The sequence below is a fragment of the Ochotona princeps genome, chromosome 3 (assembly GCF_030435755.1).
Source record: "Ochotona princeps isolate mOchPri1 chromosome 3, mOchPri1.hap1, whole genome shotgun sequence".
NCBI classification, from domain to species: Eukaryota; Metazoa; Chordata; class Mammalia; order Lagomorpha; family Ochotonidae; genus Ochotona; species Ochotona princeps.
The window spans coordinates 31,180,955-31,207,881 of record NC_080834.1 but is presented as its reverse complement, the minus strand read 5'-3'; the positions used below and the strand labels follow the sequence as shown (position 1 = coordinate 31,207,881).

The window sequence follows — 26,927 nt, the reverse complement described above, 5'->3', positions numbered from 1 at the left end:
AGTCCCCCACTGCACCTTAGACTCATTAATTTGGGAGCGGTAGCGGGCACGCGCGAGGATAGTCAGCTGGAGCTAGGAAGACACCCTGGCCTTCTCCGTTAAGAATAGTATTTTGGGGGTTGCTGCGGGCAACCTTAAGAATCTAACTATGATTTTTGAAAATCCTTCACTCCTTGCCCTAGATAGTGTAAAACATGTATTCCGTGAACTCTGAATCAGTAACGATTCTGGAATAAAAAGAGTAGGCCGAATGTGCCAGAAGGTTTTCAACCTTAGAAATGGCTGAATAGTTTGTTTCTGAAAAGCACAAGTTTGGTACAGAGAAGTAGCTCCTATTGGCGCAGGAAGCAACCCGAAAGTAAGACTTATCGGCGGGTAGAGAAAGGTAGCAAGGGATCGTTTTCTTGGCAGAGAATTTTTGTAATAAAAGTGTTGGCAGCGGCCAAAAGTCAGGTATCTTTCAAGTTTCACTTCCACTACTTTTTTTAATGCCCCCCTCCAACGTCAGGCAAGGGACTGTTTGAAAAACCAAAGGTGATCTGGATTCAATTATATGCTGTAAAAATAGAATTTGTGGCCAGAAATTAATTTGGAATATTTTTATGGGGGCAGCATTGTGGGCTGTACTGGTCTTTCACCGACTTTCCTGTGGTTCTGGAGTTTAAAAAAAAAATAAAAACGAATGGATAAATAAGGGTTACCTTTTCCAACATTATTTGATCGGTTTTGTCCTTGCCGTCCTGTAACCACTACCTTTTTATTTGTCCTCCTGACCCCTTATAATTTCGCTCCGTGTTTTTAAGCTGACACAAGCAACACTCACAGCTAAATTGGGATAGCGTTCCGTATTCAGAAGTGGCTTCCTTGAATTTGGCAAAGGTTATTTGATCTATTAGACATTCAGAATAATTAATTCTGTAGACACAAGCCTGGTTAAAAAAAAAAACCAAGTTTCCTGTTATAGTTCCTGGGGAGTGATAGGGTTCAGACTTTATTATGAAAAAGTAACTAGGGGGTAACTAGAAAACTGTGGCAAATAAAGCCTTCATCCTAGTGGTCCAAATGATTGCCAGTTATGCCATAAAATGGTCCGTAGAGTGGCCGATCTCTCCCTAAGTGCCATAGAACTCCGGATTTGTGCTAAGTGCTGAAATAACCTCAAACAATAAAGCTACTACATTTCAAGGAAGCATGAGAGGAATTCTCAAATGCTTTGCGTGAAGTGTGTGTGTGTGTGTGTGTGCACGCGCACACCCTATGCTCTGAAAGCCTTAGAGAGCCTGGCCTGGGAATTAAACCTCGAGTGTCTTTCTTAGGGTGCCCTTTGGGGTTGAAGGAACGTGTGTGTTCTTTATTGTGGGATTCACTCCTCGGCAGATTCACCACCAGGTTTAACTGCAGTGGGAGCACTGGGCTCTTACCTTGTGCTTTGTCTGTTGGCAGACTTTGGATGGATTTGTTTTCGTCGTCGCATCCGATGGCAAAATCATGTACATCTCCGAAACGGCTTCTGTGCACTTAGGCTTGTCCCAGGTAGGTGCCACCTGCTCTCGGGGTTGGACCTGGAACAGTCAAGGAAGTGGTGGTGTGTCTCCACAGCCTTCCCTAGCTGGAAGGTGAGTCTGTTCTAACAATGGAAGATAATCCAGAATTGCCAGATCTGCTTAGGGTGTCTCCCTGAGGGTGTGTGTGTGTGTGTGTGTGTGTGTGTGTGTGGTGGGGGGTGTTATTCTCAATGTGTGCCTTGCTTTTTCCTTTTGGGGTTCAGGATCAGTATATTTTTGTGGCATTCGTGTCCGACACACCTGGGCTACTTGCTTAATGTTAGGTGCCCCCTGGAAAGAGCTCTTCCAAGGGAGACTTGGCCATCTGTGCACACTGGCTGCTCTGCCGGGTGCTTTCTTGCCTAGCTGTGCAATGAAAGGTAAGTTGATGTAGCCGTGGATTTTATACAGAGTGCCTTGGGGAGAGCCCAGGGGGAGTGGGAGATTTACGAGTGTTCCTGTGGAATTCAGGGTCGTTTTGCTGGAGTTGTTCCAGTTCAGCGGTCGTTTCAGTAAAGCATTTTATATGCTTGTGATCGAAAGCCATAAACCCCGGTTTCCTACTGTTTTTGCCCAGCAAGGTTCTGGTTCCTTTAAAATATCTAAAGATGACCGAATATCCCGGATTGAGGAAACTGGAGTTGGTCCGTTCCCTGAGTGGAAAGTGAACCTAATTTTTACCCATCAAGCCAAGAGTTTTAGAAGAGGAATTGGCTGCCGCCAGGGCCCCCCAGTGGCCCATCCGCACAGCGGGGAGCCTAGTGGATGGTTCGCATTCTAAAAGTCACCTGACTGTTTCTTTATGTTCTGTGATGTTTCCCCCACAACTGAAGACACCGGGGAGTTAGTGAAAGATGCCAGGAGCAGCTGCAGGCTGGCATCTGCCTAGTCTGCCTTGTGCCTGCTTTCTGGTATGGCTAAAAGCGAGAAAACTTGCCAGTGAATATGGCGGCTGGAAGATTTGCACTGAAAACCAAAATTACCAAATTTGGAAATCTGCATTGGATATATTCTTTGTTTTCCTCTTGCCAGTGCCATTTTTTAAAAAAAAATCTTATCATTTGTTTACAATTTTAAGTGCCTTGTCCATGTGGATTTGTAAACCCCTATGAAATGAATCCGGTAGGAAAGCTGTTTGGATATTTCTCTTCTCGCCTCCTCCTCCTGCTGCTGTTAGCAAACCGGATCGCACAGATATAGTCCATGGGGTTTGGCCTTCACACCTGCATGACTCATGGTCATGGGGGTAGAGTTGTAGGATGGGAAATGCTGTTGAGAATATGAAATTCACTGTGTCCACGATTTTCTTTTTTAATTTCCATCTTGCCCTATTTGGAAGGTGTCTAGCCTTCTTCAGTTCTACCCAAGCTGGTTTTTATTCTTGAGCTGACACATGAATGAATGACCGGGGTTGTTTGTTGCCTTTTTGTTTTTGGTTTATAAACCCTTGGATAGCCTTATGATGATGTCAGTAACACAATGCAATGTTGTGCATACCTTTAAGATCCCTGGTCAGAACATGGCTAAAGTATGTAAAGTCAGTCATGCTGAGTATTTAATGTAGATCTGAGCTCCCTAGCAGACCAAGCAAAAAAACCCCACTCTGCTGTATGGTTTTTGTTGTCTAGTAGGGTAGACACTGAACCTTCCAGAAGCATCACTGCAACAAAAAGATAATGCTTGCCAAATTGGGGATAATGGTGAGAAATGTACCCAAGTGCCCACATGACCACACACAAACTGGGCAGCACTGTAGCTTGATACAGCAAAGGTGCACAGAGACTCTGGTGGACACCTCTGAGGGCTGCCTGGTCACTGGGATAGCCCAGCAGGTCCTTAAAGCCCACTGACACATGCCGAGGCAGCCTTGCTGGTTTGGCCAGGCTGCTCAATGAGCATACTATGCTTGTCTCTGTCATTCTGCCCGTCCCCCCACCCTGCCAGTTTTGAGGGGAACAGTAGGATGGCTTGATTAGGAACACAATAAGTGTTGGCTAGGTGACAGAAAATGCCTCCCCCCATGACAACTGTCCAGCAGAAACGCAGGCATCATGGCAAGTTAGAGTATTCTGTTCGCTTGTGCTCATCATGCAGAAATAAAGCCTGGTGTCACCCATGCCACTGTGCCCAAGGAAGTAGAGAGTTCCCTGAGAGAAGGATAAGGCAGCTGATTGCATGGAACAGTGCTTGCTTCCCCTGGATGCTCGTTGGCATCAGCCCGTAACTACAAAAACACTTTCTCATGTTGGAGTCCCTTAGAATGTCTGGGAGCGTTTGGCGGTGAGCTGGTTAAAGAAGCAGCAACAGACTTTCGTATGGTTCGCTTGTCTTGAAGAGTGAATGCAGCATGTTGAGTAGGTGAGCCACTGGTCCTTGGGTTGTTTATATATTTTTTTGGCATATGTGCTGCCGAAGCGAGCACTGTGACTACTTTTGATAGAAGTACAGAGTCTTAAGCTAATAGAGCAAACATGGAAATGTGATGAAAATGGAGCATTTATTTATTAAAAAAATCACTGGAGAGAAAAGTGTTCATGAAAAAGAGCCATCTTTGGAACAGGTTTTCTGATGTCGGTGGTGGCGGCACTGGCCTACGCATGCGAGGTGTTCTCTGTTGTAAGAACTTTCCATCACTCTCCATGACATCATCTCAGGAGGGGCCAGTTTCTCTTGGTGAGTCAGGGTGAAGCTGCTTGTTAGAGGATCGCAGGGAACCTAAGCCTTGAGGTCTGCCAGCAAAGTCATAGCGTGGTAGTTTCTGTTTCATTTTGTTTGGGGTCTGAACTATCTTGCTGAAGTGTCTGAAGGTGTAAAAGTGTTTCTTTATGTGTTATAAGCCCAACTAGTGGGAAGCTTTTTATTAACTTTAAATATGTATTTATGGTATTTATTTGAAAGACAGAGAGAGAGAAGGGGGGACAGAGATGATCCGTCCAGGTTGCTGGTTCAGGTACAGACTGCTAGGCTTCTGCTTCCTGCTGGTGCGCTGGGGAAAGCAGCTCAAGATGGCACACGGGCCCCTGCATGTGGGAGACCTGGAAGAAGTTCCTGGCTCCTGGCTTCGGCCTGTCCCTGCCCTGATCATTGTGTTGAGGAATGACCCAAGAGATGGAAGATCTTTCTCTTTTTGTCTCTCCCTTTCTCCTTGGAATTCTGCCTTTGAAACAAATAAAATAAATCTTTTAAAAAGAGGGATTATCCACTGGCTCACCCCCAAATGCCCACAACGGCCATGGGTGGGTCAGACAGAACCCAGAAGCCAGCAGCTTCATCAGGGGTTCAAGTGCTTGGGCCATCCTCTGCTGCTTTTCCATGTACATTAACATGGAGCTGGATTGGAAGTAGAGTAGCTGGGACAGAAAGCAGCACCCATATGGGATGCTGGCATCAAAAATGGCAGCTTTACCAGCCCAGCTACTCCACAATGTAGGCACCTTTCCTTTTTATTTTGCTCAAGTGTTAGAATAAGACACCTACTTCATACCTACTTCATATGAGTTTATTAGTTTATTTTTGCTTTTAAAGTAGGAAACAAATGATCATTGCTATCTAATTTTTATACTTAAAAATTCACAAACCACAAAATTCAAATTGATTCCTTAAGTCGGAGCCCAAGTGTTAGGAAATAAAGGTGTGTGGTCCCCAATTTCTATTTGACGTATGCATACCCATATGAGTACACACACGTGCTGCCCCTCCAAAACGGCCCAAGCTGTTGGAGAGGGAAGAGCTGGAGAAAGACGCTGTACCCAGGCCCGTTTGCTTACTGATTTCACTCCATGTCTTCTGATCAGCACAGTTATTTGACATCTGAGGAAGGGAAGTACAAAGTCCTGAAGATCTGCTGTATGGGGAACTTCAAAAAGTTCATGGAAAAATCAATCAAAATGTTTGTTACGGTGCAGAATATTTTGAAACCTGTGCGTGTTTTTTTCATGATAAGCATTTTCCATAAGCATTTTGTTAATCCCTTGAATATCTAGACTTCCAAAAATACTTACACCAAAAATGAAAGTATCTTCTAATTACATCTGCCATAGACTTTTTTTTTAAAGTGCCTTATATATTTTTACATATCCTCAAAGTTCCAATTTCCTTACCAAAGTTGCAACCATGGCACAGCATTTAAGTAGCCGATATACATTTTAAAAATAGATACAGATAGAGATGCAATTGCTGTTTCTGAGATGCGTAAAGAAAAAAGTGACATTTGAGATTCTGCAGAAAAAAATAGAACAAGCATAGACAAGGAGACAGCACTTCTGGGAGCCACTGCCGACTTATCCTTTGCACTTTTGAAATCAATAGGAAGGACAGCGCTTTCTGTGTTGACGTAACTTGAACCCTGAAACTCAAACCCACCTTCTTCTAAAACGCTTAATTTATCGTACTCAGAAAAACACCCCAAACAGAAGAGCATGCAGTTTCTGAGTGCTCAGTGACTCTGTCCTTCCACACAGAATATATCCATTTAGTGCTGTATTTATCATCTGGAATTTTCTTGGCAGGAGGAAAAGCCATTCAGCAAAACATAAAAAAGCTCTTAGGAGCAAAGTCATTCATTTTGTAGTTAGCGGGGTTTCGCAAATACTAAAATATCACATCGAAGGTCTGTTTGAATAAGGCCTGGAGAGTTTTACAGTGACAACCATAATTTAAAATAAAAAAAAAAGTTTTTCGGTGAGGCAATCCCATACATGGATAGAAATGTACACACAGAGTGCACCCGGTCAGTCCTGTTGAGCACTGGCTGATCATCCCACCTCCTTTTACGCAGCTTTGGGGGCTCTCCCCCCTTTTGAAAGCTGCCCTCCCCAGCACGCTCAAAGTCTGGTCTTTTCATTCGTCTCGTGTCCTGGTTGCCTGCGACAGAATGGCCACTTTGAAAACACCACCGCTCCGTGGGGACTGAAATGTAGATGATTCAGCTCTGATAGGTACGCATGCGTGCCAGTCTAGCTGGCGTATGTGCGGGCACGCCTAAAAGTGCGTGAAAGAAATGGAATTAGAACAGATGTTTATTCTCACTCAGAAACCTTGAAATCCACGCCAGTGTTTTAATCAAACACATTTCCAGAAAGTTTTCAAAAGATCCCCGCTTGCATGAGAGTGTAGATATTTTTGTATCACAATCAATTTGTCTTTTAATTCTATTTTTGTATGACTTTTTGGATATGCCCTGGTGAGATGAGAACTCTCAAAGGACATCACTTGCCTGCTTTTTTTTTTTTTTTCACTGAAAAGCAATTTCTAGCAAATTGGAATGATTATTCTATGAATCTGTGGAGAAGAGAGAATGATTGGCTCATTTTCTTTTTTTCTGTTTTTTTTTTTTTTCCAATTTTCCATTTTGTGCTCTTCCTTCCTTCCTTTCTCTCTCTCTCTCTCTTCCTTCTTCCCTCCCTCCCTTCCTTCCTTTCTTGTTTTCTTTCCTGTTAAAATCGGTGGCTTCTGAAGCCAGCTCATACCTGTTGCCCTTCATCACACCCATTTTCCTGATGCTTCCTTCAGGAGAAACGAGGAGCCCAAAAGACTGCCTTCAGTGAGGCTGGCAATCTAAGCCACTAAGAAGTAATAGGCTTCAAAGAAGACTAATTGCTTTAAAAAAGATTTTTAAATTTTTACTGGAAAGGCAGATTTACAGAGAGAAACAGAAAGATCTTCCATCCGCAGCTTCACTTCCCCAAGTGGCCGCAACAGCCAGAGCTAAGCTGATCCAAAGCCTGGAGCCAGGAGCTTCTTCCAGGTCTCCCGTGCTGGTGCAGGGTCCCAAGGCTTTGGGCCGTCCTCGACTGCTTTCCCAGGCCACAAGCAGGGAGCTGGATGGGAAGTGGAGCAGCTGGGACATGAACAGAGCCTATATAGGATCCCAGCACCACAGGGTGGAGGGTTAGCTTGTTCAGTCCTGGTGCCGGCTCTTGAGAAGACGTTTTTATCCGTTATTTTTAATGTACTAAGGTGACGACTCCTGTCAGATGCTGGAGTCCAGCTAAGCCCTGGGGGTTCAGTAGGTAGTAGGTGGTAGAATTTTAGTCACTGGATTCTGTCTGTTCTGGTTGCATGCTATTGGAAAGACACATTCTATGAATAATGCAGAAAATGGAGCGGTGACAGTCATTTGGTGGGCCAGCAGTGTCATTTTATTCAGAGAAAGGAGGGCCACGCATGCGTATTCACCTACCGGAAGAATCAGGGGTTGGAGTAGCAGGGGCCGCTCCCTCTAGGACTCTGTGGTTCTGCTCTGGGAGAGCTGGGTTGGGACCGTGCCTGGGACTGCTGGGCTGTGCCAGGTGGCACTGTGAGGGCTGCCCCTGTCCTGGATGACCTTGTGTGTCCCTTGCCTGTGGCCACCACTCTCCAATGAAACCTCTGCTGCGACACACACTTAGCAAGGACCAACAGTGGCCAGGGGTGGGACACTTCGCACAGCCTGCTCATGCTGTCTGAGATCACCCTGTGACACACTGGACTTGGGGGACCATCACTGAGAGACAGGGATCATCACTGCTCCTGGGGTCCCATTAATGATGGTAGCTCTAACAACATATGCTTTGGTGGTAGTGATGACTTCTAGAACATTCTGTGCCAAGGTGGCTGAGAGGTGTGCTTGAGACCTGTGGCCTCCTGTCATGTTGGGGAGGGCCTGCCAGGACCTTGGGTGGAAGGTCAACCGTGGCATCTTCCAGTCACCTGTTCCTGCTCTGTTCTTTCTGCAAGGTGCAGCAGTGTCCAGAGCTCCGTGGTGTGGTGCGGGGCATTGTCAAAGGTGTGGTATACAAGCCGAGCTCTGTGGGGAGCAGAGCTAGGACACACCTTGCCCACCTGCAGCCAGTCCTGGAGCTGCAAGTGACATTTCTGTCCTTTCTTCTCCCCTACCACGGCAGGTGGAGCTCACAGGCAACAGTATCTATGAGTACATCCACCCCTCCGACCACGACGAGATGACGGCTGTCCTCACGGCCCACCAGCCTCTCCACCATCACCTGCTCCAAGGTATTTCCTCCTGGCCCAGAGCAACCAGAAAGACTACAAGCACTTGTTCTTGAACTTGACCCGAGGGCTTCCCATGCCTGCCAAGGGGCTGAGGTCTGAGGAGGACTGCCCAGCTCAGGACAGTCCTGCAAACACTAGGCTTGGCTTTGAAGCCTCTTACCATCCTTCTCCACCCCCTGCCCCCATTTCACACTAGGTGGGAGGCAGACGTGACCCAAAGCTGTTCCCCTAATGGGCTCTTGATTTAAAAAATTGGGGTATCATATTCCGGGGATAGGATCCCTGACAGGTGTGCAATTACTCGGGTCAAATTCCATCCAGAATATCCAAGCTGAAATTCAGTGCTTCCCCTGCTCATGGCTGTGGACCATAAACCATCCTGAATGACCAGTCCCTGTGGTCCTGCCAGCCACAAGCATCACGGGCACTTCCTCTCACATGGAGACTATTGTGGCCATTTAAACCTAGTGTTTAGGCCTGTGGCTGCGTCAGGATTTGAGGAGTTTCTGAGACCTGCTTCTGAATCATCTTCTTTAGTAAGAAAGACCAAATTTCTATCCATGTCATGACATGTGCAAGTAGCTGGAAAATTAGTTTGCAACATCAGCAGGTTTTGTTTTTTTTTGGTGTGAGTGGTTGTTTTAAAGGTTATTTATTCATTTTAAAGTCACAGAGAAAGAGGAAGAGAGAAAAAGGCAGGCAGTCCAACTACCGGATCACTCCCCAAGTATCTGTGTCAACCTGGGCTGGGCTGGGCCGAAGCCAGCCGTGCCCAACTCCCTCCAGGGCCTGCCATGTGGGTGGCAGGGACCCAAGGGCTGAGGCGTCCTCTGCTGCTTTCCCAGGCGCATTAGCAGGGAGCTGGATGGGAAGTGGAGCAGCCGGGTCTGGAACTGCTGTGTGTGTTGTATTTTGCACATATAACATTATACTGTCTGTGGGGTTTCCATCCTGGCACAAATCAGTGAAGAAGCCTTAGTTATTTCAGATGACACTGTAAATTACAGTTGCCTGGGGAGTGTCCTCCAGAGGCCGTGGCTGCCTCATGCCCCGTAGCCTCTCCTGCGGGCAGCAGGCACCTGAATGCATACTTTGGCTGCAGTGCCCAGCTTGGCTAACAATCTCCAGTATAACACAGTGCAAAGAGGGCCTTTCTTTTCTTTTAAAATTTCATTTATTGATTGATTGGAAAGGCTGAGTCACAGAGAGAGGAGAGACACACAGAGAAAATTTCCTATCTTCTGGTTCACTCCCCAGATTGCTGAGACAGCCAGAGCTTGATCAAGCTGAAGCCAGGAACCCAGAGCTGCCTCTGTGCCTCCCACAGCAGTGCAGGGACTCAAGCACTTGGGCCATCCTCGGCTGCTTTCCCCTGCACACCTGCAGTAGCTGGATTAGAAGCGGAACAGCCAGGACATGACACCAGTGCCCATGTGGGATGCTGGCATTCGGGGTGGAGGCGTAACTTACTATGCACAACACCAGCCACCAAAGAAGACATTAGGAGTGACTGACACTAGGCTAGTTTGGGCTGCCTCCTGGGAGAGTCATTCTAAGGCCAGGAGGAGAGACTGTCATTGTCACACCTGTAAACAGGTGCAGTTCTGTGTCGCCAGGTCTGGCTATCAGGATAAGTCTTGAAGTGTAATGGTTCGCTGAGATGAGGTGCAGGTTGCAGGGTAGCCATGGCTGGGGACTCAGTGCGTTATGTCTCTCTTATTCTTCAACCTGCACCATGCTGCACCTTAGGGCAGTCTACATTCTCCTGTCTGCCCTGGTTTTGCTTTCCTTTTCCCAAGTCCTAACCTAAGCCAAGGTAGCTGGGAAGATCACATGACCTCCCAGCCTCAGGTCCTTTGAGCTGTCAGCTGGAGCTCATGTGCAGCACAAGAGGGGAGAAGTCAGGGTGGCAATGTTGGGGTTCCCTCCCAGCGCTCCCATAGCTGGACAAGGGATCCCCTAATTCTATCATACTTACACACTCACAGGTTTATTGTCTTGTGGTACCTGAACAAACTTCCCACGTTTTATGGCAAATGGATGAGACCTCAGCAGTCTCCAAAACTGGATGGGTCATGAACTCAGGATGGTTTTAGGCCACATTCAGGGCTGACCTGGAAATGCTTCCAGCAGGTGGCCTGCTGTTGGGAGAGTTGTGGCTACAACATGGTGGCCGCCACAGTCAGGGCAGGAAGCCGGCTCTGCAGGTAATTCCCTGCCTGCCACAGGGCACTGCCCTTGGAGAGCGAGCTGCCAGTGCCGGTGCAACAATTCTTTAAAGGTTGATTTATTAACCTGCGCCGAATGGCTGTTTATTTGGATCAGAGCGCCCCTGAGCTGGCCCCAAGGTGTGCGCCCTGCTTTGTTGGGGCCTGAAACGTTTCTTAGGGGACTCATTTACATCTACAGTGGGGCTTGCAAGTGCTGCCTTAGGATGAGTCCGATGCTTCCAGCCTTCATGGTGGCCAGGCGGTTATCCTGGGTGGTGGAAGTGTACCTCCGTGGGGCTGTTTCCAGCCACCTCCTTGGGACCCTGGAAAGCCACGCCAGGCCAGGATCACTCTTTCCCCTAGTCCCCTCCCGACCTCAGTCCCAGGCAGGTAGATCTGTTTTCTGGGGCCAGGGTCTAGGCACCCTGGGCGGTCCCTGGCTGCAGAGCTGGCCCTGGGAATTCCTGGATGACCTAGGGAACCGAAGGCAGGGGTGCAACTGGTGGTTGCCAATCTAAGCTCGCTCTTGCTTTCAGAGTATGAGATAGAGAGGTCGTTCTTCCTCCGGATGAAGTGTGTCTTGGCAAAAAGAAATGCGGGCCTGACGTGCAGCGGATACAAGGTAGGTGGAGTGGCCGGTGGAGCGAGGAGGGAGGACTGAGGCAGGGCCTCTTGCTGTGTGCTGTTCATTCTGCTTTCTGCTGGAGATCAGAAGGCAGGGCCCCAACCTGCCCTGCCCATTAGGTCAAACTTCCTAGTCACACCGCTCATCAGGTTCTTGAGGTCACCATGGACCTTCAAAAGGCAATTCCAAAAGGATCAGCTGACCAGCTGCTCTGTGGCTTATTGAGAATGCATGTCTGTGGCCAAATCCTAGGCCCGGGGGCAGCATTTGGAGCCCCAAGATGCTGCTGTGATCCCCAGTGGCCCCCAGTTCCAGGCTCATGATGGTGCTGGGCTTGGCAGTGACCCCAGAGCTGCCCCAGGTACAGAGCCTCCCCTGCAGGTTCTCACCTGGTCCACCTGGAGCCACAGCAGCCCTTCCAAGTCCTTCCACTTCTTGCTATGAAAGCAATTTCATGTATTGGAAAGGCAAATAGAAAGAGATCTTCCATCTACTAGATTACTCCCCAAGTACTTGCAACAGCCAGGGCTGGGTCAGGCTGGAGCCAGGAGCTCCATCCTGGTCTCCCATGTGCAAAGACCCAAGTCTTTGGGCATTACAGGCTGCTCTCAACATGTGCATTAGCAGGAAGCTGACACTGGAAGCAGAGCCAGAACTTGGATGGGATGCAGGGGATGTCTTAACAACTGCACCATTGCCCTGCCCTGTAGTCTGGGCCCGGAGCCGGCGGAGGCAAAGGATGGCAGTAGGATGACCTCTGGGCCCAGGCTGCATGCCTCTGCCTTTCTGGCTCCTTCCAGAATCCACGGGGAGGGCTGGGCTTCAGCGTCAGTCGGCTGCTCCCACAGCACAGGGCAGCTCCCCAGCTGCCTCTCTGCAGCCTTTGCTGTCCCTTCCCTGCTTGGGATTCCCTGTCCCTTCTCCAGGGCACTCCAGTGCTGTCCCCTACTTCCAGAGAGAGGACTTCTGCCTGCAGCCCTGGAGCTGAGGGCTGCTAGGAACTGTCTAGGAGTGTTTGTCCCTGAGAAGGGAGGCAGAGGGTGTGAAGAGGGGCCACTGTGCTGCTTCTGCTCTGTTGTCCCCTGTTCCCGACACTCTGGCTTCTCTGAGCCCCACAGTTCTAGGCCTCCCTTCCTCCAACATCTCTCCATCCCCCAGTCTGATTTCCCTCCCCCACCTTTTTTTTAAAGATGTATTTATTTTTATTGGAAAGACAGTTTTATAAAGAGAAGGAAAGACAGAGAAGATCTTCTATCTGCTGGTTCACTTCTCAAATGGCCACAATAGTTGGAGCTGAGCTGATGTGAGGCAAGGAGCCCAGGAGCTTCTTCCAGGTTTCCCAAATGGGTGTAGAGTCCCAAGGTTTTGGGCCATCCTGCACTGCTTTCCCAGGCCACAAGCAGGGAGCTGGAAGGGAAGTGGAGCAGTCGGGGCATGAACCAGGGCCCATAGGGGAGCCTGCACTTCAACGGGGAGGATTAGCCAATTAAGCCATTGCACTGTCATCCTCCCTTTGACCTTGACTTCGCTGCTCTGTTATCCCAGACTCTGAGGAGTGCATTTTTTTCTCACTGTCCCAAGCTCTCAGGTTCTCTGGACCAGAGTGGGGAGCACACTCACCCCAACCCCACGATGGCCCTGCATCTGCCAAGACACTCGAGTCTTGACTTGTTCCTGCCACTTGTTAACCTAATTGTTGCCTAATTGTAAGCTAAACATGCCACCTCATCCTCAGTTACTTCATCCATCAGAGGGGAGAATGGACTAGAAGGATTTTAGGGCTAGAGTCTATGACCACATGCACGAATGTCAGCAGAAGAGTGTTGGAGAATTTAAGGCTGAAATTCCAGCCTCTTGCCATCACGGCTGCCGGGATGTTCCTGACCGCACTTGTGTCGTCACTTCCAATCACGAAGCTTAAGGCCTTGCAGGTGTTTCTGAGTGATGCAGGAATATGTGTGTTTCCTCCCATGTGGCTTTTGGTTAAAACAAGCAGAAGTGCATCTGTACAGCCATTCTGGCTTATGGCTTGTAAAGAGAAGCTGCCGTCTTGAAGTGTTGAGTCAATATATAAAAAATATAAATATGTTTAAAATGAAAACATTTCAAAATCAAACTCTGAATCCACTGGCTCGGCAGAGCATGCCAAGTGACACAGGTGTCCAAGTCGATCCCGGGCTGATGTTCTGGTGCAGTGAGTTAAGCCACTACTTGTGAGGATGTCACCCCAGATCAGAATGTTGTCTCAAGTCCCAGCTACTCCACTTCCAGTCCAGCTCCCTGCTGATGCATCCTGGGAAGGCAGAGGATGTTGGTGCAAGTACAGGGGCCCCTGCGACCCATATGGGAGACAAGGATGGAGTTCTAGGGTCTTAGCTTCAGTCTCGGCTGTTGTAGCTACTTGGGGATTGAACCAGGAGATAGGTGATGACTGCTCACTTTTCAAGCAGATCCTCACAGTAAATCTTAAAAAAAAAAAATCACTCACACTGGACGGTGGGAGGCATTGTAGTCAGTGCAATTCCTTCGTTGTGTTTCTGCTCACATCACAGCAGAGTCCACTGTGCAGGAAGCCATCATGCATTAGCCCTAATTTGTAGAGTTACTTGTGCATGGCCAATTGGATTGCACAACCGTAGTATTTCATTACATCTGATTAGTGAATGGGGCATGTATCAGCAGAGGCAGGACTGCGGAATATTCCAGCACCTTGGAGAGAAAAAATGAGCCAGCAGGAGGAGGTGCCAATCTAAGACCCAGGCTGCTGGCATTGACCTTGCCCTTTGCTCTCCCAGGTCATCCACTGCAGTGGCTACTTGAAGATCAGACAGTACATGCTGGACATGACCCTGTATGACTCCTGCTACCAGATTGTAGGGCTGGTGGCCGTGGGCCAGTCGCTGCCACCCAGTGCCATCACCGAGATCAAGCTGCACTCTAACATGTTCATGTTCAGGGCCAGCCTCGACTTGAAGCTCATCTTCCTGGATTCCAGGTGGGTTTGGCTGAGGTAGGGTCTGGAAGAGGCCGGCAGTGGAACTTGGCCCCTGAGAGCTGTGGTGGGAAGACAAACCAAAACAAGGCACTAGTCACACGAGGAAGTTGCATTAGAAAGGCCAGAGGCCAACACTGTGCCACAGTGAGCTAAGCCTCCATTTACAGTGCCAGCATCCCATTGTGGAGTGGTGGTTCATGCCCCAAGCTGCTCTGCTTCTGATCCAGCTTGCTGCTAATGCATCTTGGAATCAGCAGAAGATGATCCATGTACCTGGGTTCTGGCCACCCAGGTGGGAGACGCAGATGAAGCTCCTGGCTCCTGGCTTCAGCCTGGCCCAGCCTTGGCTGTTGTGGCATTTGGTGGGGGGAGTGAATCATTGCAGTAAGATCTCTCTCTTTCACACATATACACACATTCTCTCCTTTTCAAATAAATACATGGATATTTTTAAAACGCGGTTTTAGTGCACAGCTCCCACCTGCTGATCGCCCTAGCTGGGCCAGAGCTGACGCTGGGAGCCAGGATCTCCATCTACGTCTCCCATTGGAGTAGCAGCGGCCAGTGACTTGAGCTGTCGTGGCCACCTCCTGGCATACATACTGACAGGTCGCTGGAATGAGCTGCAGAGGTAGGACTCGAACCCAGACACTCTGATACAGATGTGGGCATCTTTGACCAGTAGGCCAAATGCCCACCCATGCTGTCAGCATTCTGTCTCCTTTTTCTATCAAGCTGGGACGCCTTTGATACCAAGAAAAAGTTTTCATGCAGAGAGAGCAGTGTGTGAGTAGGGGTGGCGGGACACCTTGCCACTGCGGCTGGTGTGAGGCCCTTGTTGCTGGGCTGGGGTCGGGCTCCATCTGCATCTGGGCCGGGAGAATGGGCTTCGGACAGATGTGTGGCAGCATGCTAGCTAGGCCTGGGAGAGGATCTGCTGGGGAGGCCTTCACTACCGTGGCTGGGGTTTCCCTCTGGGCAGGCCTGGGGCTTCACAAGTGATCTTTTTTAATGGCCAGATAATAGCCACATATGTTAAAGAGGTGCTGTGTGATGTTGTGATCTACGGACAGTTGACCCGTGTCGACTGACCAACCTCGTATCAGACACATCGGGACTGAACTGAATAGATCTTTTCTTGTCAACGTTCCCTAAGTTTCACAATTCCCCAATTATTTGCTGAGGTTTTATGTTGCCTTAGATATTTTAAACCATCTAGGGAACATTTAAAGCATATAGGTTCTTTTCAAAAATCAAATGCATGCATTTATCTGAAAGGCAGAGAGCCAGGCAGACATTTTTCATTAGCTGGTTCACTCCCCTGCACCCCCAAAACCTACAACAACCAGGACTGAGTCAGGCTGAGGGCAGGAGCCAGGGCCTGGAGCAGGCCTCCTATGGGGCAGCACGGACCTGCTGCTCGAGCCATCATGGCTGCCTTCCCACTTGCATACCAGCAGGAAGTTAGCATGGGAAGAGGAGCCAGGTATTCAACCCAAGCACCCTGATGTGGGAGACTAGGGTCCCATGTTGGCAGGTTAATGTGCTGAGCCACAACACCTGCCCTACACCCCCAATCACTGAGCAAGACCGTGCAGAGGAAGGTGAAGGCACAAATCCCCTGAGGTCACGGTCACTGCACCGCAGAGCTGCTCAAAGGCAGACAAAAGACAGGCCTGGCCTTGCAAAGTGGCACTTGCCCTCCTAGAAACTCCAAGCCAAGAGCGAGTCAGTCCAAGTGCAACCGTTTGGGTGGTGGCGGGCTGGGGGTGGGTGGGGCTGCTGCCCGGGACTGGTGGGCAGGGGTGGCCAGCCAGGCAACTTGCGTCAGAGCCCGGGTGTGCGGTCACAGGGGATGCACTCCTGACACAGGAGCCACTTCTGGAAGTCGCCTGGAAGGAAGTGAGCTGTCCACGGCCATTGCTGAAGAAAAGTGGGGAGGGGCCAGCTGGGCTCTCCCTTTTGTCATCTCCTAGTGTTTTTCTGATGGTTCTACAAAACCCCCTTGGGGACCCCAAAGTCAAGGCCTCCCCAGAGGTCAGAGGAGGTTTGTTGGAGTTGTTGGGTGCGAATGGCATTGAAATGAGGCGGGTCTTTGCAGCTGAGAGAGGAGGCCAGCTCACCCTGGGCTGCTGCCCACAGGGCGCCTCACATGCATCTTTCCCGCTGTACCCCACATGAGGGCAGGAAGGAAGAAGGGTGATGATCTTGAAGGAAGCCTCTGTCTCCCCCAGAAGTCTGCATCTCTCTACTAGGACTTGGAAGCTTCTAGAAAAGCTGTAGGGGAGTTTACAGAACTTGTCACACAGCAGAGGCATGAAGGTGGCCAGAAGCATGCTGGAGTGTTGTCTGGCACCCAGTGGTCTTCAGTCTGTGTGGCTGCGATGTTCTCAAAAGGCCATTGGACCAAGGGATCAGGGGCCCTGGGTTGGTTCTACAAAGCCCCCTTGGGGGCTCAGAGCAGAGCAGTGGTCAAGTGTGATGGGGACATGTTGAGGACATGTTGGCTTTTTGGGCCTGACCCCAGGAGCTGCGGGGAGGGGTTGGCAGGAGCGAGGCTGGTGGCCCCACAGCCAGCTCGGTGACAGATACAGCTAAAACCTAACCTGAAATTGGGCTCCTAGGAGCTTTGCGGTATTTCACTTTGAAACTGGAGCTGGCGCTTGTGCTAAGGATGGGTGAACCGCCTGTGTCTGGGGCTTGGCAGGTCCATGGGACCCGTCTTCAGACAGTAGAGGTCTGCGGAAAAAGAAATGATGGCGTCCCGCCAAAGCCTTCCCTTTCCCTTTAATTTTTAAAGCCAGCGGGTACTTAGAGAAATAGAATCCGCACATGTTCCTGACTCGTTCACACATGTGGGTCTGTCACTCTGCCGCTCATGTCAGGAGGGCCTGGGATGTGGCTTGCCTGCCCATCACGCACATGCCCGCGTCCCTCTATCTTGGGAAGACAGCAGAGGGCTCAATTTCTTCCCCACCCCTGCCCTGGACCGGTCCCTTGGCTGCTCCTTGAGCCCTGACTGAGTCTGCCAGGCAAGTTCCCCTCCCCATGCCCACCTCGAGTTTCCTACCCCTTCTTCCCGGACAAGAACTCTCTGGGGACACCATTCTAGGGAAACATGGAGCCCTCAGAGACTTACAACGCAAAGCTGGAGCAGAATGTGACAGAGGGAAGCAGGCTAAAGAATGAAAGTGGGGTCAAGTTTCCCTGTTTGATTGACAGCCACTGTTTCATATCCTGGTCAGCAGAACCCCCAGTTGCAATCATGCCCCACTGCAGGCTGATTACTCAGCCAACTCATCTCTCTGGATGAACCCTCTTTAGGTCTCTCTTTCATCCGCTGTTGGGTATCTGTCACCAGGAAGATCAACTCCGCCTCTTCCCAGGGTGTGGGCCCCTAGCCACGATGCCCATGGCCCTGGAGGCCACACTCATGGCACCTGCAGCTTTCACCCATGGACCGAGTGGCCCTAAGCCTGCTGACGGTGTGGTCCAGGATGCCCAGGAGGGCCACTTTGCTTCAAAGAGCCAAGGGGGGAAATTAATATGCCTGGGGCTCGAGGAGAATAAAGAGGGACTGTGTCACTTAAGCCCTGGGAAAATGTTCCCACTGTCAGGGGAGAGCTGGAGGTTTACCTTGTAGTCAGGGCATTTGGGAGTCTCCCTGGGGGGCCTGGTCTATGTTTCCCTTGATCCCGGGCTTAAAGAGCTCCAGTGAGGCCCTAATTCCCCTTAGCTGGAATCACCCAGCCGCCAGTGTCCAGAGCCCAGCTGTGCTAATTAACAGCATCCGGTGTGGAAGGGATTGGAGCGCTCTCTCACACAATAGCCAAGATGTGGAAGTGAGCCAAGCATCGCTCAACATGGGAATTGCACAAGTACAGTTGCGAACACGACACTGACAGACGATAACATGGCGCCCCTCCCAGGCCAGAGGCCAGATCGCAAGGGCCACAGACCTTACCCTCTGCTCAGGAGGTGGCCAAAGCCAAAATCTTAGGCAAAGAAAGTAGAATAGCACTTTCCAGAAGCAGGGGAAGTTAGTGTTCAGTGGGCTTGAGGTCTGTTTTTCTTCTTAAAGATTTATTTATTTGGGGCTGGTGCAATGGCTCAGTTGGCTAATCTTCACCTCTAAGGGTGGCATCCCATATGGGTGCTGGTTCATGTCCTGGCTGCTCCACTTCCAATTCACCTCTGTACTTGTGACCTGGGAAAGGCAGTGGAGAATGGCCCAAGTCCTTGGGACCCTGCACCCATGTGGGAAACCTGGAAGAAGTTCCTGGCTCCTGGCTTCGGGTTGGCTCAACTCCGGCCATTGCAGTTATTTGGGGAGTGATTTCTCTCTTTGCTTCTCTTTGTAAATCTGCCTTTCCAATGAAAATAAATAAATCTTTAAAAATTATTTATTTGAAAGGCAGAATTACAGAAAAAGAGGGAGATACAGAAAGAGAGAAATCTTCTGTCTGATGATTCACTTACCAGATGACCGAAGACATGAGCCTGGAACAGTACACCATCTCCTGCATGCTGGGCGGGGACTCAAGAACTTGGGCCATCTTCCATTGCTGCCCAGACACATCAGCAGGAGCTGGACTGCAAACAGAGAAGCTGGGACCCACACTTGTGCTCATATGCGATGCCGGGTTGGCAGGCTTAACCCGTTGGCCTTTGAGAGCAGTCCCTGGGCATGGGGCTTCTGTGTGACATCAGAAAAAGTGTGGAAAAGGTGGTGGCCATGATTGCCTTACTGTGTAAGCAGAGTCACCGCCCCTGAACTGCACCCACAGTGATGGTTAAAACAGTATGTTCCGATTCATGCCTGTGTTTTACCAGAATAGTTTGTAAACAGAGTTTGCCCAGGGCTGTGCGCCACAAAAAGATAATTCTCCCTCTCTGGGGAAACTTTCTCCCAGCATCGATTTCCAAGCTCGCTCTTGAGCGTCTCCCGGCTAAGCTTGACCTTGAATGAGGCTGCAGTTTGAAGCCATCCCAAACACACTTTTAGCCAGCGGTTTCAGAAGAACATTCCTGCTCGCGAATAGCACTACATCCTGGCCCGGGCTGGAGTTCAAAGACTTTCTTCTTGTTAAGAAAGAAAAAAAAAAAGATCATTCTCGACTTCCAAAATCAACATCCCTCCACCCCACGAGCCTTTTAGCACTTGATTAGTTGGCAAAACCAATATTAGTTTAAATGAAAAGTAATCTGCAGAGCCATGTGACTCACAGAGCCGCCGTCCTCCCCCAGGGTCACCGAGCTGACCGGCTACGAGCCACAGGACCTCATCGAAAAGACGCTGTACCACCACGTGCACGGCTGCGATGCCTTCCACCTGCGCTACGCACACCACCTCTGTGAGTAGCGCCCCCTGCCGGCCGGGGAGCGAGTTCTGGATGGGGAGGTGGTGCCGGGCTGTGGTCACTTCCCTGCTAGAATCCTCACGCAGGCAGGGACTACCTCAGATGCAGCAAAACATCCCATTGTGCCGTACAGCTCTGCGGTGCCAACCGCTGGGTTAGGCGTGCTGGAGCCACACTGTTGGCCTGGCCATCGGGCATGGACTGGGGTGTCACAATTGCTCTGCTGTCCCCAGTGCCACTGGCAGAGACCTGAGACCACCTAGGTTTTGGGCTGGGCTTTGGAGCTTGCAGTCCCCTGTGTCCCCCACTAACTGGTCTCAGAACCCCGGGGATCCGGCTTGGCAGGAGTCCCCGTCTTCCCCAGGAGGTCTGGCTGAGTCTGAGCAGGCTTCAGGTGCCGCTGGGAGGAGAGAAGGCAGGCCCAGGCTCCCGTGGGACATGCAGCAAAGGTCAGAGTGCTGAGGTTCTGGGTGGGACACAGCTTTCTGTTCCACGTGGGCTGGGACTGGCGAAGCCGGGAACACAGGAAGCAGTGCCATGGACACAGAGGGTCCCAGGGGACCCCAGCCAGGCTTGGCAGAGTTCATTGTGGCTTGAAGATCCCCTTCCCCCCTCCCACCCTCATGGGCCCCAGATCTGCCGTCTCTCTTCAGGATTCTGTAGGTGTGTCAGGAGGGTGTGGCAGCAGGCATGGTCTCAGAAAATGGGGAGTGTCTCAGCCAGCATTTTGGGACTGTAACAGAATGCCCAAGGCAGGCTGAGCTTGTCAAGGAAAGGGCTTGTTTGGTCCCTCCTCTGGGAGGAATCACAGCCCAGGATGGGACAGGCTGCCCACTGGTTTGGCCCCTCCAGATGGCCTTTTGCTGGCAGGGTCCCCAGTTGGCGTGTGTGGCAGTATGTCTCCTTCCAAAGCCACCTGAACTCAGGCACATGCACCTCACCCCAAAGACCTCATGCAAACCATTTGGGTCCTGAGGGCCTCCCCAGCAGACACTGTAAACAGACTGAGATCCCACCCTCTTCATGCTGTTAACTGCAGCTTCTGGGGACCAAATCCAATTCCTGGCTGGAAGTTTGTATGCACCTGCGGGGCGCAGGGGAGAGGGGTAGATTTGTTTCCCATGTTCTGGCCATGGGGCCAGCATTACGGCCACAAGGGGCCCTGAACAGTCACCTGTCCTCCCCCTTACCCCCTCACCCCCCAAAAAACTAGCCATGAGTGACTCAGAGCTGGTACTCACCCTCCTTGCCAAAGCAGCACTCTCACAAGGGAAAATGAGGGGGTAGGCTGTGTGACTTTTAGGGAGTCGGGCTTTGGGCCTCACTGTCCTCCCCAAGAACATGCCTGGGGCAAGGAGGTCCCCCCTTCCAGGCCTTCTGCTCCTGGTATGGTAGGAGCCAGGGAAGAGGCAGAGCCCCCAGAGGGAGTGTGGTCTAGTGGCTGCTGCTCTGGGCAGCTGGCAAATGTGCAGTGCTCCAGAGAGAAGCCCAGGTATTCGTGACCTCAGCTGAAGATGGTGCCGCCCCTGGCTTCTTCCTGCAGCTGGTCACGGTGGACAATACCCGTGCCAGGCCCCAGGAGGGCAAGCAGGTTCGTGCAGGTATAGGCTGCTGGAGGCCGAGTCAGGGTGAACCTCCCCATAGCCTCCTTTAGTTTGTTCACCTCCTTGGTGAAGACCACCTGGACCCCCAGTCCCATCTGCCATCTCTTGCATGTAGAGACCCCGCTCTGGGGAGGTGCCCCCTCCCCGTCCGGGGGGTCAACAGCTACATCCTCCCAGCAGGCTCATCCCTAGGAGAGCCAAGAACAGGCCGTCCTCCCCTCTGTGTTTCCAGCTGGGTGCCCATGGCTGTCTCTCTTCTGAGGACAGGTGTCCACCTGCTCCTGGGACCCCAGAGCCCGACCCGAGTGGCTTGTGTGCATGCTGCCAGGCAGCGCTGAGCCACCGTGTCAGAACCAAGCAGCGTAGCTCAAGCTGCAGCCACAGACATGGTTCTCTCTGGTTCTGGGGGCCTGGGCTCCCGTTCCCAGGCAGGAGGTGGGTGTGGGGGCTGGGCTGTATCCCCTGAGGCTGTTCCCCTCTGCACGTGTCCTTGACCCCTCTTCCTGCCAGGGCCACAGGCTGTATTAGATTAGGGTCCCCCATACTCAATTTAAATTGGTTCTTTACAAGCATTAGCTCCAATCAGAGGCATATCCTGGGGAACTGGGGCCTTTGGAACATGGACTGGGGTGGGGGCGGTGCCCAAATCAGCTCATGGCAGGGATCTTCTGTATTATACATTTGTTTATCTGAAAGACACGGTGACAGAGAGAAGAGAGATCTTTCATCACCTCCCACAGGGCTGTAACAGCTAGGGCCAGACCAAAGCCAGGAGCCAGGAACTCCGTCCTGGTCTCCCGTGTGGGGTGGCAGGGAACCAGGGACTTGAGCTGCCTCCCAGGTGCAGGGACTCGAACCAGGCACTGACAGGGAGACTGTACTTCAATGCCTGCCCTAGGTTCATTCTTTAATATCCAGAGTCTTCCACTGGCCTGCCTAAGATAGGTGACGAGTTAAAAGACGGGAACGGGCTGTAGGAAATGTGGTGTTCTGGTGGCAAAAAGGAGGGCCGCTAGGCCGGGCTCTGCATCCCAGCCTACGACCCCGTGAGATCCCCCGGAGTCCATGTGGCCGCCTGCCTGGCACTCAGGCCCTTCAGTCCTGCCACCTGCAGGCTGCCCAAGAACTTGGCTGCCTCCCTTGCACCCACCACAGGTGGCCCTCCTGTGAGATGGACAGACACCCCCAGGTTAGCAGCTGATGAGGCCTTGGAGCACAGGGCACAGGCCGGGGCAAGGCAAGCTCACCATCATGTCATCTGGCTGCATTTTCACAATGGAGCCATGGCCATGGGCTTTGCGCAGGTCTTGTTGGGCATCCAGCAGGGCTCTGGTGGGCGTTCCTGGCGCTGGAGTGGATTCCATGCCTTCTTCAGGATGTGTCCTAACTGGAAATGTGGGCCATGGGCTGCAATGCCAGCATGGCCCCCAGAGGACAAAACTGTGGCCTTCCAGAAGGGCGGCCTTAGGCAGGGTGAGCTGTTCCTAGGATTCCTGAGGGCAGTCGATGCTGGGACGCCTTGGCCCAAGGAGGATCCGCATGTGCCTCTGGCTGGCATGGGCCCAGGCCTCCCTTAGCAGGGGAGTGGTCCCTGCTACACCTGGCCCAGGTGAGCCTGGAGGGTCAGTGTTGTGGCGTGGTAGGTTAAACCGTCGCATGCAGCACAGGTATCTCACAGGGCGTGGATTTGTCAGTGTCTCAATTCTCCACTTGCCCTCCAGTTTCCTGCTAATGTGCCTGAACAAACAGTAAAAGATGGTCCATGTGTTTGGATGTCAGCCTGGCCCAGCCCAGCCATTGCGGCCATTTAGGGAATGAATTACAGATGGATAATCTGTGTCTCTCTCTCTCTCTCCCCCTCTCTCGGTGACTGCCTTTTACATAAATAAAAATAACAAACCTTTAAATAAAAGAAAAGAAGAAAGCCCAGATCCTCAAAACAAGGGCTTCTGCACCCTGCTTCTGTACCCCGACCCCAGCTCTTTCTCTGTCCACTGCTCTTGGCGGCTAGGGCAGGCCCCTGAGAAGCCACCCACAGCCCCGGGGGCCTGGGGACGGCAGCTGGGCCTCCCTCAGCTCCCACCCTGCTGCAGGTGTTGGGAAGCTTCTGGCCCACAGGTGGGCAGGTGAGCTGGCAAAGCTTGCACCCTCCTGCCCTGAAGGTGGTGAGAACCGGCAGAGCCCAACCCCCCACTAAGTGCACAGGTGGGGTGGGGTCAGAGTCGGGAAAGCTGGCCGTGTGTCAAGGGACCCCGGATGGACTGCTCGTGTCCCTCTGGTTTGGAAGAAGCGTGATGTCCACGTGCTGTTCTTGCTAAGTGGTAGCAGGGGCCACCACTTGAGACTTCACCCACTGCCTCGGTGGGAAGCTGGAGACAGGAGCCAGAGCACTCCGCCCTGGGACATAGACATCTCAACTGGCATCCAGCCCTGGGTAGTTTATAAAGAAGCAGAGTTTATGCGGCTTAGGTGCTGGAAGCTGGGTTGTCCAATGTCAGGGTGCTGGCATCTGGGGAGCACATCCTTGCTGTGTTGCGAAGTGGCCGAGGCACCTCATGGTGAGACAGAGAATGTGCCAGCTCAGGTCTCTTTCTGTCAGAGCTACTGACAGTATCTTGGGGACTATCTCCCCAAAGACCCCATCTCCAAATACTATTGAGATAGGAATTCGGGGGTGAAGGTCACAGATGTGAAATTTTGGGGGACACCTTGAGACTGTGGTGCTACCGGAGGTACTCTGAATTATAACACCAAGCCACCCCTGAGCATGTCCGTGGGCACTTTCCAGTGCAGCTGTGGGGGCAGGGCCGAGGCCATGCCATTGAACATCGTGACATCGAATGCCCATGGTGTTTTCGAAGCTTGGGGCGGGAGATTGGAGTGACGGTTCAGGAGCTGCCAGACACAGCTGCTGCCCGTGCTTGGTCCTGGGTGGAATTGGATGATGAAGTGTGGCTCCTACTTCTCTCGACTTGTCCTTGCCTGTGGTTGCCTGGGAAACTGTGCGCAATGAATCAGGAAATGACAGCATGCATGACCCAGTCCCCGGAAGCAGGTTTAAGACAGTTATGGATGTAGAGTGTCCCTTCTGCTCTGTATGCAAGGGGGCTCGGTGGGTCAGCCTGCCCCTCAGTGGGTCCATGTCACTGTGGAGCCCTTGCCCATCCTGCCCTAGGCACTGGCCATGGGGGGATGCTCCTGGGAGATGCAGGTGTATCGGGAACCCCAGAAGGAGCTGGATGTCCAGCTTTAGTGTCACCAGCTGCGTTCACGCCGAGGCCTCGCCTGGCAGAAGAGACGGGGCCTGAGCCAGCACTTTTGCTCCCTCTGGGGTGATAGACCCTCTCAGGGCTGCTGGAGTGGAAGTTTCCCCACAGTTGAGATCAGATTAAGGGAAGGGTTCTTCCTGCTTCCTCCAGCTCTCTGTGGCCACAGATGCCTCTGGCATAAAGCTCCCTCATTTGCACCCCAGTGGCTTCCTCCCCTTTGCATCTTTGTCTCTGGGGGACACTTGTTCCTGCATTTAGGGCCCAGTTGGGTGACACCAGCTGGCCTCAGCTTAGGATCCTTGACTTGATGAAGTTGTTCAGACCAGCGGTGGGTTCTGAGGGTTAGAACGTCAGGCGAATCTTTGAGGAGGACACCATTTCTTCAGCCCGTGCCAGGCAACACCGACATCCTTTTGTCCTTTACAATGTGTCACATAATGCAATGTAATTAATAATAATCTAAAAAATCTGTAACAGAAACCAGAGAGCTGAGCTAAGGTCCAGAACCCACCTTCCTCCCTGGAGTTGGCCTCCAGAGGCATTGCAGGGGAGCAGGGCAGGCTGTCTGCTCTTCCGAATGGTACCCAAAGCACCTCAGTGTTGTCAAAGGGGGCTGGGTGGGGAGCTTTTGGCGCAGCAGTGAAGAGGCCTGGGTCCCCTATCAGAGTGCTTGGGTTCAATTCCCAGGGTTGGCTCCAGGTTCCAGCTTGCTGCTACTGCAGACTCTGGTAGACAGCAGGTGAGGGCTCAGGTCGCTGGGTCCCTGCCACGTGCAGGGGAGACCTGGGGGGAGTCCCTGCTGTCCTGGCCCAGCCCTCACCATTGTATACCTTTGGGGACTGAACCAGTGGGTAGGCGCTCTGTCTCTGCCTCTTGAGTAAGTCCTTTACAGTTCCTAAACATTGTTTTTCAAAACAAGTTTGTGGGAAATGGAATTGAAAGATGAATTTATTTGTGTGCACAAAAAGCCTGACGTGCATGCAGTCTGTTCGCAGGGTGCATGTCCATGAAACTTTTTGCATATCTTCTCATATCATATGGAGCCAGAATTTTTGTCCCAAAGTGTCATGGCCTCAGACAGTCAGGATCGAGGCTTTGGTAGTAAGAAGGAGCCACCTTGAAGCCAGGACCATCCCGGTCTGGGTGGTCGGAGGTGATGATGATGCTGGAGATGGGTGCACGTCGCGGTGCCGAGGGGCAGGGCCTCTCGGCCTTGTCCTCCCTGTCAGTGCCCGGAGAAGGACCTTGCCCCACAGCTCTGCAGCCAGTTAGAGAAGGCAGGCCGCCGGCACAAGTGCAACACAGCACAGAACGTTATGAGTCAGTGTCTAGGATTCCGGCTTGCATTGCTAGGGGGTCTCCTGCCACGGGTCACGGAGAAGGGGAAATGAAAAGTTGGGTTGCCTGTGTCTGTCTGGTCCCCTGTCTGAGCTGTCATCACAGCGGAGTCTCCAAGAAAGTCGCTCCACATTTTTTTTTCTCTTTTTTCTTTGTGTGTGTGTTATTTGACTCGAAATGTTTGGGATACACTGGATTTATTTTGTACAGCTTAAGATAGTCACAGAGAGGTTGCAGGAATGTCACAAGTAACAAGAGAATGCTTAAAGGATAAGATAAGGAAAAGGGAAAGTGTAGGGTCACTTTGTCAGGGGCTTGGCAAACCCTGCCAGGCCCCGATTTCTGATCTTCCCTGGGGTTTCTGTTGAAGACAGTATACGTGGCATCTTGGTAAATCCACATGGGGCTGGCCTACCTGATCTTGTTACATCTCTCCATCATTTTGGAGCCACCAACATGTGAACTGTATTGCTCTGAGCCTCCCTCCACCTCCGTAGCCAGCTAGAGAACTTTCTGGAAGCCGCTGCTCTTTCTTCCACAGAGAACCACTGGCTGGGGGCCCTCGGTCCTTCAGATTTGTTGGCCCAGTCTCATAGTGACGTCATCATAATAGTAAGATGGGGCCAAGTAAGTGAATGAGTCAGGTTTTCATTAAACTCACTTCGTGTACAGCGTTGGAGGCCCAAGTCCAAGGCCGTGCAGCCCCACTGGTCTGCCCTCTGGCGAGGGCAGTAGATGACATTGGCCGGCCATGTACGTGATCACAGCTCATGCCAGGAAGCCTGGGGGGTGGCTGATGAGTCCCAACTCTGCAGGTTACACAAGGGCAACATTCCCAGGGCTCCAAGGGATTCCAGGGCCACCCACTGGACCCGGTCTTCTTCAGGTGCCAACCCCTCCCAGTAGCACTACCCTGGGAGTGGGGGGACATCCACTTTCCAAACCGCTTCAGTGTGGAGCAGTGAGAGCTTAGAGCTTGTTGTTGTTAA

At 51.6% G+C, this 26,927-nt stretch overlaps 1 protein-coding gene across 1 annotated transcript in view; it reads left to right on the top strand.

Annotated features, from left to right (window-relative positions):
* SIM2 (SIM bHLH transcription factor 2) overlaps window positions 1-26,927 on the top strand; it is a 40,775-nt gene that overhangs the window by 7,914 nt on the left and 5,934 nt on the right. The window contains exons 3-7 of the mRNA XM_004594188.3: window positions 1,444-1,533; window positions 8,429-8,537; window positions 11,284-11,369; window positions 14,168-14,367; window positions 19,615-19,721. Coding sequence (XP_004594245.2) covers window positions 1,444-1,533; window positions 8,429-8,537; window positions 11,284-11,369; window positions 14,168-14,367; window positions 19,615-19,721 — 592 coding nt within the window. The remainder of the gene's footprint in view (window positions 1-1,443; window positions 1,534-8,428; window positions 8,538-11,283; window positions 11,370-14,167; window positions 14,368-19,614; window positions 19,722-26,927) is intronic.